The 13,024-nt window shown below is 35.4% G+C and overlaps 2 protein-coding genes across 2 annotated transcripts in view; one reads left to right on the forward strand and one right to left on the reverse strand.

Moving 5' to 3' along the window:
* LOC110272141 lies at nucleotides 4,795–5,379 on the forward strand. The gene has a single exon (XM_021124002.1). The coding sequence runs from the start codon at nucleotides 4,795–4,797 to the stop codon at nucleotides 5,377–5,379; it is 585 nt and encodes a 194-aa protein (XP_020979661.1).
* The window catches only part of LOC107642118 (cell number regulator 2), a 3,102-nt gene continuing 2,298 nt past the window's right edge, over nucleotides 12,221–13,024 (reverse strand). The window contains exon 4 of the mRNA XM_016345430.2: nucleotides 12,221–12,465. Within this exon, the coding sequence (XP_016200916.1) occupies nucleotides 12,389–12,465 (77 nt within the window). The 3' untranslated portion in view covers nucleotides 12,221–12,388. The remainder of the gene's footprint in view (nucleotides 12,466–13,024) is intronic.

The following is a 13,024-nucleotide window of genomic DNA, read 5'->3' on the forward strand; positions in this document are numbered from 1 at the left end:
CCGTACTTCCCTTACCCCCCTCACTCCACTCCCGTAACCCCATCTCCTTCCTCATGCCCCTTTTTTCAAAATTCCAATCCTAATTTCAACTTCACTTTTTCTTCTCACCATCGTCGCCGCTCTACTTATTCGTTTCTAGGGTTCGCCGCCGTCGCCGCCGCCGCGTGGTCATCGGAAGGGGGATCTCGCCGGCGCTGCTTCTTCTTCTGTGACTGTCCTGCTTCTTCTTCTGTGACTGCTTGAACTTCTGCTTCTGCTTGTTTTGCTTCTTCTTCTGCTTTTGCCCTGCTTCTGCTTGAATTTCTGTGGTCATCTGTTTATGTTGTTTTGCTGTTTTTGGATCTGAAAACTGAAATTGTAATTGATGATTATTGAATTATTGTTTATTCAAATTGTTGTGATTATTAAAATTGTTTATTGAATTATTTTGCTGTTGATTTATTTTGTTTTGTAAATGTTGCTGTTAATTTGTTTTGTTTTGTTATGAGTAATGAATGACTATGGTGGCAGTGGTGATGGTGGTGAAGAAAGGAAGAGTGAGAAGAGGAAGGAGATTGGGAAAAAGTGAGAAGAGGAAGGGGAAGAGGGGAGGGTGAGGGAGTGGCGGTGAGGGAGTTACGGGAGGGTGAGAAATTTTTTAATATTTTTTTAATTTTAATTATTTTTATTAATAATGAAGGGTAATATGGTAAAAAAATAAAATTAAAGTAGAAAAAGACGATTTTATAACGTTTTGTAACTTTGAGGATGATTTTAATAATAAAAAAAGGTCGGGGACGATTTTGATTTTCACCTCAGACCTTAGGGACGATTTCAGTACTTAACCCTTTGCACTAATGTTGATAAACATGAGAATGGCGATTAAATAATAGCACATAGGTTTGAAGATGTGCCGAGAAAGGAATTGAAAGAGAAGATTGAGAGAAGGAAAGAGAGAATATGGGATGAATTTCATTACAAAAATATCAGATTTTACTTGACTAAAACAAAAGCAGAATAACAGAAATTATTATAAAAACTCAAGTTAAATTTGACCCCAATTTAATTTGGCCTCTTAATTTTTAATTGATCCAAATTGTATTCTAAAATTTTAAAATATGACTCAAATTGCCTTTCATCTAATTGTATCACCGAATTCCTTTTTTGGTCTTCTTTTTTAAATTTAGAAGTAAAAATAAAAATCCCACCTAAATTCTCATTTTTTAAAGAATCTTCACTCTTTTTCTTCCTCTTTCTTTTTCTCTCCTCTCTCGTTATATACCTCTCTTTTTTCCTCTTCTTCTTCATCCCTCTCTTCCTCTTCCTATCCATACTAACAACGCCTCCTCTCCTCCCTCCCCCAACTTTTTTCCTCAAGAAAGAACACATTTTCGCCGACCTCCTTTATTTCACCACCGCTATCTTCGACTACAAGACCCACTGTTAGAATTAAAATTTACGAATTGTAAATAATAAAATATGCTAATAAAGTAGTCATATGAGATGTGAATTGAAAAAATGAAAATAGAAAATATGTGTATGAATATTGAGATGAAGAAGAAATACAGTAATTCCTCCTTCGAGTCGAGGGTGAAACTCCAAACGAGAGTTAAGCTAACCAAATTTCTCTGCACAATAGTGTAGTGCATATCTCTATATATACTATTTTTCTCATCACTAGTATTTACTAATACTTATGAATCCCTAATAGCTAATTATTTTCTAATTGGTATATTATATGTTCGTATCAACTATCCACCCCTCAAAACAATCTTGTTCTCAAAGTTGGTATTTTCAGAAAAAGGCATTGCAACTTAAATTAAAATAACAATCAAATAGATCTCCTAAAATTATATGTGACTTCTAGTGATATTCCATAGTCTACAAAACATAATCTTCCAAGATCTCATTGCTTGAAATGTAACTGTGGAAATTGTTTCATAGTAATTGAGCCTCTTGTTGTCCCATCAAATAAATTCTTGCTTCTTGCCATAAACTGATCATTGTCCACTCTAAAATTATCACGATCATTGAATAAAGTTGTAGTCCTGGATTCATATAAAGCAAGTATTGTTTGTATAGAGGTTCCAATAGATACTCAACATAGGGAGCATCCGTGCCAATAATATAGTCAAATGGAGGATCAATAGCTTTATTGTGGCTCTCATCTTCCCACTGAAGTTCATGTTGTGCAATCCTAGCTCGTAACTCATTTTTTGATGCAGTATCAGCAATACTAGTTGTGGAATTCTTGGAGATGGTTACTCTGCGAGCAATACCAAATTGTTCAACTGAGATGTTCTCAACAAATAATCCCAAATCAATTACTTGGAACTCATCACTCGCCAATATAGCAAGGTCTTGAAGTAGGGGCTTTCTATGCTCACCAAACCCAAGAGTTTTGATGGCAGCAACATGAAAAATACCCTGCAACTTACTCACAACAAGGGTAGCCAAAGCCTCACCAATGACTTCCTCAGCAATTACAAATAAAGGAGCTCTCATTTAAGCTATTTTTTCCAATAGAAGAATTATATCTTTAATTGTCGAACTCTTCTGATTTGTAATCAAGACTTTTATTCTCGAATTCAATAATCGACTTTTCAGGGTTTGTAACAACTTGAAAGGAGGTATGTCCTCTGTCGATCTCCATTCTTTCTTCAACTTAAAAGGTAGTCTCAAATGATGATAAAGACTCATTGGATAAGACATATTCTGGTCTCACTTTGTCAATTGCCTCAGAAATCATTTGCCCAACCAACTCGTCATTTTCTACAGAGATAGAAACTACCCCGCCCGTATGCCTCTTTCCCCTTGATCCTTCATCTTGCCACCGCTACCAATTGGGGTACGATCGACTTCTCCTCCCTGTTTTTGACACAATCCGATTTCACGTGCCACCCAATTTGGATGATGTCGACACCGACTTCTTCCTCTCTTACAGATTCAATTCAATAATTGTTGTTGACAGTGACGCTGCTTCTTTCATATCGCACACTTCTACCCTTACCTCATCCGGATTCACACTCGGTGACATTGGCGGGTCATGCGCCTCTGCCGGTGGACCTTCCTTCGTGTAGCCAATCATGATCTTCGTAGAGTTCAGAATCATCACCTTTGCTACGGTCACCGCCCTGTCCTCGGTGTGTTGGTTGAGTGGTGGTATCCTGGTGGTTGTGATCTCACGGTCCCAATTCCATGGAAATGTCGCCGCCATAAGTGCCGGTGGTTTAGCCACTATTGGAGAAGCACGGCGGAGCCAACCTCGGCGAAGATCTCCGTTGGAACTCAGTGCTGCCACCACATGACTGTTTGTCACTCGCAGTTCTCCTTCTCGCATTACGACAATGCCACCGCTAAGCACACTCGCAGAACCACTCGCGATGCTGTCCTCGTTGCCACTCTGGACCTAGCCGCCGCCTTCCTTTACAGTATCGTCTCCTTCCTCCTTCGTGACGGCGCCAACCGCGGCACCATTGTGTTAAAAATAAATTTGATGGTTAGAATTCAAGAATGAATAGAAACAACAGTTTGAATAAATTGTCTATATTTAGTTTTAGAGAAATTCTCCACATACAAGCGTTTTTTTATACAAGTCTTTACAAGTGCACCTTCTTCTTCTTCTTGCGCACGTTCTTCTTCCTCTAACTCTTCTTCTTCTTCTTCTTTTCTTTCGTTTCTTGCTTTCTATTTCTCCTTCTTCAACCATTACTGCACGTTTTCACTGCACCTTCTTCTTCTTGTTGTTGCACGTTCTTCTTCCTCTTCCTCTTCTCCTTCTTCTTTTCTTTCGTTTCTTGCCTTCTCTTTCTCCTTCTTCAACCGTTACTGCACGTTTTCACTACACCTTCTTCTTCTTCTTCTTCTTCTTCTTCTTCTTCTTCTTCTTCTTCTTCTTCTTCTTCTTCTTCTTCTTCTTCTTCTTGCTGCACGTTCTTCTTCCTCTTCTTCTTCTTCTTTTCTTTCGTTTCTTGCATTCTCTTTCTCCTTCTTCATTTACGTACTTTTCTCTCTGTTTTCTTTCTTCGTTATTCTCAATTTCTATTGTTTTTTGACATCAAGCTCTGAAATCATTTTTGAAGAAGAAAAAGCAGCAGAAGATGAGGAGGAGAAAGAGAAAGAGTTCTGAATTATGCATAAGGTGTACTTCAACGAATTTTGGGTGTATTTCTTAAATTCTTTGGGTGTAGTTTTTGTAATCTTTTGGGTGTATTTCTGTAATCCTTTGAGTGTATTTCTATAATCGTTTAGGTGTATTTCTGTAACCGTTTGAGTGTATTTCTGTAATCGTTTGGGTGTATTTCTAAAGTTCCATTATCTTCAAATTTGGCAAGAAACTCGTTTTCATGGAGGAAGAAGAAGAAGAGTTGTTTATAATGCATGGTGAGTAGCGCGCTTTAGAAACAGGAAGTGGTTAAATAACGTGCGTTTATTTACTCTTGAATGTGGGAGTGTAATGCGTGTTTTTTGTTGGACTTGTGCTAACTTGTAAGACTTGTAAGCCAAAAAGACTTGTATATGTAGCAGGCCTCTTAGTTTTAATTTAAACCATTTATTATTAGGATGTATTAAATTTAGATGTCAAAGAAAGATATAAATATATATGTAATAATCATTTCAAAATAACAACACACAAATACATTTAATACATTCCTCTTCATTTTATATTCTTCGTGAGTGTGTGTGCCTTGTTTTTTTATTTTCCAACAAAGTGGTATCAGAGTCACTTGTAAAATGTCTTCGTCAAAAGGAACTACTTTATTTTTTCAATACCCACAATTATCTAAGCTCAACTATGACAATTGGGCAGCCCAAATGAAAGTAATTTTCGGTGCTCAAGGAGTGTGGAAGATGGTTGAGAAAGGGTACGTAGAACCAGAGAATGTGGACAAGCTAACAGAAGCTCAGAAAGAAGAATTAGAAAATAAAAGAAAGAAAGATCAATGTGCACTTACTATCATTCATCAAAGCTTGGATGATGATATGTTTGAGAAGATTGCTGATATAACCAATGCAAAGAAAGTTTGGGATACTCTTGAAAATTCCGTCATAGGAGTTGAAAAGGTGAAGAAGGTTCGTCTTCAAACTCTAAGGGCTGAGTTTGAGTCTCTAATGATGAAGGAGACTGAATCCATTTTGGATTATTTCACCAAAGTTTTGACAGTAATGCACCAAATGAAAAGGATTGGAGAAAAATTAGAAAATGTTCGTGTTGTTGAGAAAATCCTTCGTTCTCTCAACTCAAAATTTTACCATATGGTGGTAGCCATTGAGGAGTCCAAAGATTTGGATACGATGTCCATTGATCAGTTGAATAGTTCCTTACAGGCCCATGAAGAAAGAATGGATAAAGGCAAGCAAGAACGTGTGGAGCATGTCTTGCAGGCAAAACTTTCGTAGAATGGTAGAGGAGAAACCAACGAAAGTGGTAGACAAGGACGAGGTCGAGGCCGTGGAAGAGGACGAGGACATGGTTACGGAAGAGGAAGAGATGAGAAAAATTATTATCAAGAGAAAAGAAATCAAAATTTTGTTCGAGGTCATGGAAGAGGAAGAACAGTTGACAAAACACACATTGAATGCTATTCATGTGGAAAGAATGGACATTATTCTTGGGAGTGTCAGACATCCAAAGAAGAAAAAAATAAACTTGTTGTGCACAGTGAAGATATTGAAGAACCAACATTATTCCTTACGCTCAAGGAAGATCAAAATTCTGAAGATAGTACATGGTATCTTGACAATGGAGCTAGCAACCATATGACAGGTGATAGGAGTAAATTTGTAGCACTCGACACCAACGTAAAAGGACACATGCGTTTTGGTGATGAATCAAAAGTAGAGATCGATGGCAAAGGGACGATTCTATTCGAGCTGAAGAATGGAAGTCATAAGGTTCTTTCCAATGTTTATTACATTCCAAAGATGAAGAATAATATCTTGAGTATTGGACAACTTATGGAGAATGGTTGTAAGATAGTCATGGAAGATCGCTATCTTTGGCTTAGAGATAAAAATGAAAATCTTATTGCTAAGGTTTCTATGACAAGAAATCGTATGTTCTTGTTAAACATGAGAAGCGGTGGAGCTATATGTTTGAAGTCATGTATTGAAGATCCACCATGGATTTGGCATATGAGATATGGACATTTAAATTTTGATGGGCTCAAAGAATTAGGAACAAAGAAGATGGTAGGTAAAAGAAATTCCAACAATTGATCATCCTCATCAGTTATGTGAAGCTTGCTTACTTGAAAAACATTCAAGAAAGAGTTTTCCAAACCAGTCCAAATCAAGAGCTACCAAGCCACTTCAGCTTATCCACGCAGATGTTTGTGGACCTATCAAGCCTTTGTCACTTGGTAAGAGCGCTTATTTTTTGCTTTTCATTGATGATTATTCAAGAAAAACATGGGTTTATTTCTTGAAGCAAAAGAGCGAAGCATTTGAAGCATTCAAGAAGTTTAAAGCCCTCGTTGAAAAAGAAGGTGGCTATGAGATAAAAGCTCTCAGAACTGACAGAGGTGGAGAATTCACTTCAAATGAATTCAAGATGTTTTGTGAAAATCATGGTATTCGACGTCCCCTAACTATTCCTAGATCGCCTCAACAAAATGGAGTTGCTGAAAGAAAGAATAAGACAATTCTAAATATGGCAAGAACGATGTTAAAAAGTAAGTCATTACCAAAAGAGTTATGGGGAGAAGCAGTTGCATGTGCGGTTTATCTCTCAAACCGCTCACCTACCAAGAGTTTGAGAAATATAACACCTCAAGAAGCATGGAGTGGTTTGAAGCCTAATGTATCACATTTAAGGGTATTTGGATCTATTGCATATGTCCAAATTTTTGAGCAAGAAAGATCGAAGCTTGATGATAGGAGCCAATAGCTTGTATTTATTGGTTATGAGAAGAATACTAAAGGCTACTAATTCTTCAATCCCATTAATAATAAAGTAATAATAAGCAGAGATGTTGAGTTTGAAGAAAATGCAAACTGGGACTGGAGTACACAAAATGAAGTCACTTATGATTTTCTGTCTTACTTTGAGGAAAAAGAAGCCCCGATGCAAGAAGTGCAAGGTGAAATCGATCCTTCAACACCAGCATTAACCCCACTAGCATCATCATCGTCATCTCCATCCTCCATTTCAAGCGAAGACCCTCACAGATATCGAAATCTCCCTGATCTCTATAAGCAAACAGAAATACTAGAGGATGAAAATTTATTGTGTTCACTCTCCAATGATGAGCCTTTAAGTTTTAAAGAAGCTGTCAAAGATGAGAAATAGATACAAGTTATGGAGGAAGAAATTCAAGCAATTGAGAAGAACAACACTTGGAAACTTACATCACTTCCAAGTGGTCATCAGGCTATTGGAGTCAAATGGGTTTATAGAGTTAAGAAAAACTCTAAAGGTGATGTAGAAAGGTATAAGACAAGACTCGTTGCAAAAGGGTATAAACAAAAGCAAGGAATAGATTATGATGAAGTGTTTGCTCCAGTTTCTCGCTTGGAGACGATAAGGCTATTGTTGTCACTTGCAGCACAGAACAACTGGAAAATCCACCAAATGAATGTGAAGTCTGCTTTTCTAAACGGTAATCTTCTGGAAGAAGTTTATATTGAACAACCTTTGGGTTTTGTTATTAAGGGTTATGAAGATAAGGTGTTAAGGCTTAAAAAGGCCTTATATGGACTGAAGTAAGCTCCAAGAGCTTAGAATGATCGTCTTGATACGTATTTTTAAGATAATGGTTTCACTAGGTGCATTCATGAATATGCACTCTATGTGAAAGAGGAAAAAGAAAATTTGTTATTTATTTGTGTCTATGTGGATGATCTTATATTCACAAGAAACAATCAAATAATGTTTGAAGAATTTAAGAAAGTAATGGCTCAAGAATTTGAGATGAGTGATATGGGACTAATGTCTTATTATCTGGGAATTGAAGTGAAACAAATGGAGGATGGAATTTTCATCTCACAAGAGGTTTATGCAAGAGAGCTATTGAAGAAACTCAACATGCTAGACTGCAATCCTACCAATACACCTATGGAGTGTGGAGTCAAACTTTCCAAAGAGGAAGAAGGAGTAAGAAAAGTTGATCAAACATTATTCAGAAGTCTCGTTGGGAGTTTAAGGTATTTGACCTGTACCAAACCTAACATTTTATTTTCAGTTGGGTTAGTTAGTCGTTACATGGAAAATCCAGCAGAAACCCATATGAAGGCAGCCAAGAGAATTCTTCGCTATCTTAGAGGCACTCTTGAGTATGGCATGTTTTATTCAGTTTTAGATGAATTCAAATTAATGGGATATTGTGATAGTGATTATGCTGGGGATATTGACGACAGGAAGTGTACTACCGGCTTTGTTTTCTTTTTAGGAAATAATGCAATTTTTTGGTGTTCAAAGAAACAACCTATAGTCACTCTTTCAACTTGTGAAGCTGAATATGTTGCTGCCACTGCATGTGCATGTCATGCAATTTGGCTAAAGATACTACTGAAGGAACTTCAGTTTGAGCAAGCTGAATCCACCAAGGTCATGATAGACAATAAGTCAGCGATTGTCCTAACAAAGAATCCAATGTTTCACGACAGAAGCAAGCACATAGAAAAAAAGTATCATTTCATTCGACAATGTATTGAGAACATGCATGTGGAGGTTGAGTATGTGAAATCACTTGATCAAGTTGCTGATATTTTCACAAAACCTCTGAAATATGATGCTTTTCAAAAGTTAAGGATTATGATTGGAGTCAGAAAATTATCAAGTTTAAAAGAGGATGTTAAAAATAAACTTGATGGTTAGAATTCAAGAATGAATAGAAACCACAATTTGAATAAATTGTCTATATTTAGTTTTAATTTAAACCATTTATTTATTAGGATGTATTAAATTTAGATGTCAAAGAAAAGTATAAATACATATGTAATAATCATTTTAAAATAACAACACACAAATACATTCAATACATTCCTCTTCATTTTATATTTTTCGTGAGTGTGTGTCTTGTTCTTTTATTTTCCAACACATTGTTGGTCGTGCGTTGTATGCCACTGTGACTCGCAGATGTACCGTTGCTACATCTTCACTCTCAGTCGGATCCGTTACTTCCATATCTGAATGCTCCAAATGCATATCTAAGTTTTCTTTTAATTTTACATCTCCTTCATCAATTTCATACTCTGGGACTTATTGTGATCCGTTGTTGTGATTTTTTGCTCTGTTGATAGCAGTAGTCTGGTTTTAATCTCTTCCCACTTAATCTCCTAGTCTTCTACTCCGTTTCAGCAAATTTCTGCCAAAAGTGGGCACAGGTTGGAATTGATGAGAAAAGTAAGATCAAATGTTTTCAAAACACTCGAAACTTCTAACAACCTTTGACTTCTGGCACGAACATCCCAAATCGTTCGGCTAAGATGGGCCATTCGAAGCCATTGATTCCATTGAATATAGGAAGGATATTTTCAACAACTTGAGTTCAACTCTCAATGAAAGTACCAATGTTAGAATTAAAATTTATAAGTTGTAAACAATCAAGTATACCAATAAAGTAGTCATATGAACTAAATTGAAAAAATGAAAATGAAAAATATATAAGTATGAGTATTGAGATAAAGAAATAATACAGTAATTTTCTCCTTTGAATTGAGGATGAAACTCTAAATGAGAGCTCTGCGTACAAGCAATTAGGGCTTGTAAGTATTACAAGTCAATTAAACTCTAATCCCCAAAATTCGCTGTAAGTGCTACATTCTTTACACGCGCTACATCCCTTCTTCTTCTCCTTCTTTTTCGATCGTTCTTTTCTCCCCCTTTCTCACTGGTTTGTTCTTCGTCGTTGACGTTAGTTCCTCCACATACTGTTATGGCACGTTTTCATTGCACCTTCTTCTTCTTGCTGTACGTTCTTCTTCCTCTTCCTCTTCTTCTTCTTCTTCCTCTTCCTCTTCCTCTTCTTCTTCATTACACTTTCTTTTCTTTTTTTTCTTCTTCTTCTTCTGCACGTTCTTCTTCTTTCTTTTTTCTTCTTCTTGCTGCACCTTCTTCTTCTTCTTCTTTTTTCGTTATTATTGATTTCTATTGTTTTTTGACATCAAGCTCTGAAATCGTTTTTGAAGAAGAAGTAGCAGAAGATGAGGAGGAGAAAGAGAAAGAGTTCTGAATTATGCATGATTTTGGGTGTATTTTCTGTAATCTTTTGGGTGTATTTCTATAATCGTTTGGGTGAATTTCTATAACCGTTTGGGTGTATTTCTGTAATCTCTTGGGTGTATTTTATGTAATCGTTTGGGTGTATTTCTGTAATACTTGCTATTTTTTCTGAAATGAAAAATACACCCATAGATATCAGTAAGATACACCCATAGATATGAGTCAGATACACCCATAGATATCAGTTAGATATCACTCAAATATACCCAAATGATTACAGAAATACACCCAAAGGATTACAGAAAATACACTCAAACGGTTACAAGAATTCACCCAAACGATTATAGGAATACACCCAAAGGATTTAAGAAAATACACCCAAAGGATTTAAGAAAATTCAGAACTCTTTCTCTTTCTCCTCCTCATCTTCTGCTGCTTCTTCTTCTTCAAAAACGATTTTACCATGAAAAATCGAAAAAAAAAAGAGAAAACAGAGAGAAAAGACGTAAATGAAGAAGAAGAAGAAGAACGTGCAGAAACGAAAGAAAAGGAGAAGAAGAAGAGTAAGAGGAAGAAGAACGTGCAGCAAGAAGAAGAAGAAGAATTTCAGAAACCATGAAAATCGAAAAAAAAAAACGAAGAGGAAGAGGAAGAGGAAGAGGAAGAGGAAGAAGACGAAGACGAAGAAGAAGAGAAGAAGAAGAAGAAGACGAAGAGGAACCGTTTGAGTGGGGCGCGTGTAGTTACGCTCCATTCAAAATGAGTTAATGCGCGTGTTAATGAAGTTTGGGCTGATAACTTGTAAAACTTGTACGGTCTTTTTACTTGCATGTGTAGCAGGCCCCTTTTCTCATCACTAATATTTACGAATACTTATGACTCTCTAATAGCTAATTATTTCCTAATTGGTATATTATATGTTCGTATCACCCACCATATTCAAATCGACTACGACTCCTCCAGAAATAACAACTTTGCCTCCTCCAAGCTCTCTTTCTCCGTTAATGGAAACCGGATGCTACAGATAAAGTGCTTGAAGTAGTGGAAGTTTAGGGACAATAAAGAGCTGAAATCGACGGCATTCCGGTTCATATATCATGAATAGTGTACAGTAGACTCTTCAACAAGGACAAAAATGGTGATGAACATACTATTTTCATGTTCAAGTTTGAGGAGGATGAACATGACACAGGAACATCGTGAATCCATGCTAGGAAGAGTTAGCAATGGAGGAATGCATGTTTTCAACTACCCCAATTTGAGTGATACGGAAAGTTGTAATGTCATAGTTAAATCATGAATGATAAAAATGACTAAAGTGCCAGTTTTAATTACTCATTCTTTATTTTTCCTTTTACCTTTTTCTATCTCCTTATATATTATGAACTTATGTTACGTGTACCTAATTCGTATAGCATCAGGTGAACACGAAATGCTCTTTCCCCAGATGTCATATTAGAGTTGTTATTCTGGCAACCAAAATTTCAAGGGGGTTCAACAAATAGAATATGGGCCGTTTAGTGAAGATGGATCCATCTTCGATGAAGGAGTTGAACAAAAGGGCTAATTTGAGACCAACGCAAGTCACATGGATGAGGATCTGTATATTTTTAATCATTTTTTTCGAGTTCGATATTTATTAAAAAATAAAAATGGAGTTTGTTTGTTTTATTTTGTGTCTTTGCAGTACCCATTAGACTTCCGTTTGATGGATATCTCGATGTAAACAAAAATAAAAAAGACCAACTTGAGTTATACTTTGAATATAATTTGGGTTAATTAAAAATTAAAAAAATTGTTTTTAAGTATTAATTTATTATGTGTCAATGTGTTATATTTCATTTTATGTGTATAAATTCTTCTACACTTTATTGTTGAATTTTTAAAAAATTAAATAGCCATGTTTTAGTTCAAAAACTAATTCAAAAAATAAAGATGGTCTCCTACTAATAAAACTATTAATATCTTATATTTAGATAAAAAAAAAGGAAAAATTACATTTATTTTGTTCATATTCATCGATTAAAATTACAGATAAACATTATATAATAAGAACGGAAATACAAATCAACGAAATTAAATAAAAATAAATCCGCCTTGTTATTGAATTTTTCTAAAGGGAAAACAATAATACAAAGCAACGAAACTAAATAAAAATAAATCCAACATAGTAAACAAACAATTAAACACAAGTAAGTAAGATGTTCTAAAATAGAGGGAATCCAAGACCACAAACAATTCCATTTAACGAGTCATGGCGGGATGAACATGTGGAGCCACTTGGTTGCCTCTGTTCATTCTTTCCTCATTGGCTGTCCAACCTATGCAGTATATACAAAAAAGAAAAGTACAGGTAAACAATCAAAATATTAAATAATGTAAACAATAGATATATCGAATGTTTATTTTACTAGTGTACGGATGGTTATTTTAATATTAAATTTAGAGGATTAATTTGGAGGTATAGTGTATTTTTATTTGATTGGTGGTTGTTCATATTGTTCAACAAAGTCATTATCCCCTAGCATTCCCCATAAAAAATATTAGACCAATATTCATGTGTATCTTTATAAAGTATAATATACCAAACTATATAATATAATGATCAAATGATAATGAGAAATGTTCTCTCAACGCTTCAAAGTTATTTGACAACAACTTCATATTGAACTAATTAAAGCTTTCAATCCATACATTTAGTTAGTGCAATCCAAATCTATTAGACAATTTTACAATGTTTAAATAGGGTTATGATACTATTTTTTCTAAAATTTAAGCAAATAAAAATAGACACATAAATAGTTAAATCTTACTTTAGTACGTCTTTAATGCAAGAGCTTATTTTTGGAATTTGCAAAAAAAAAATTATATATATTTTTT

Source organism: Arachis ipaensis, chromosome B05, assembly GCF_000816755.2.
Source record: "Arachis ipaensis cultivar K30076 chromosome B05, Araip1.1, whole genome shotgun sequence".
Taxonomy (NCBI): Eukaryota; Viridiplantae; Streptophyta; class Magnoliopsida; order Fabales; family Fabaceae; genus Arachis; species Arachis ipaensis.

Bases quoted from the DNA above. Each gene is read 5' to 3' on its own strand.
- LOC110272141 (XM_021124002.1), top strand. From the start codon at position 4,795: ATGAAAGTAATTTTCGGTGCTCAAGGAGTGTGGAAGATGGTTGAGAAA.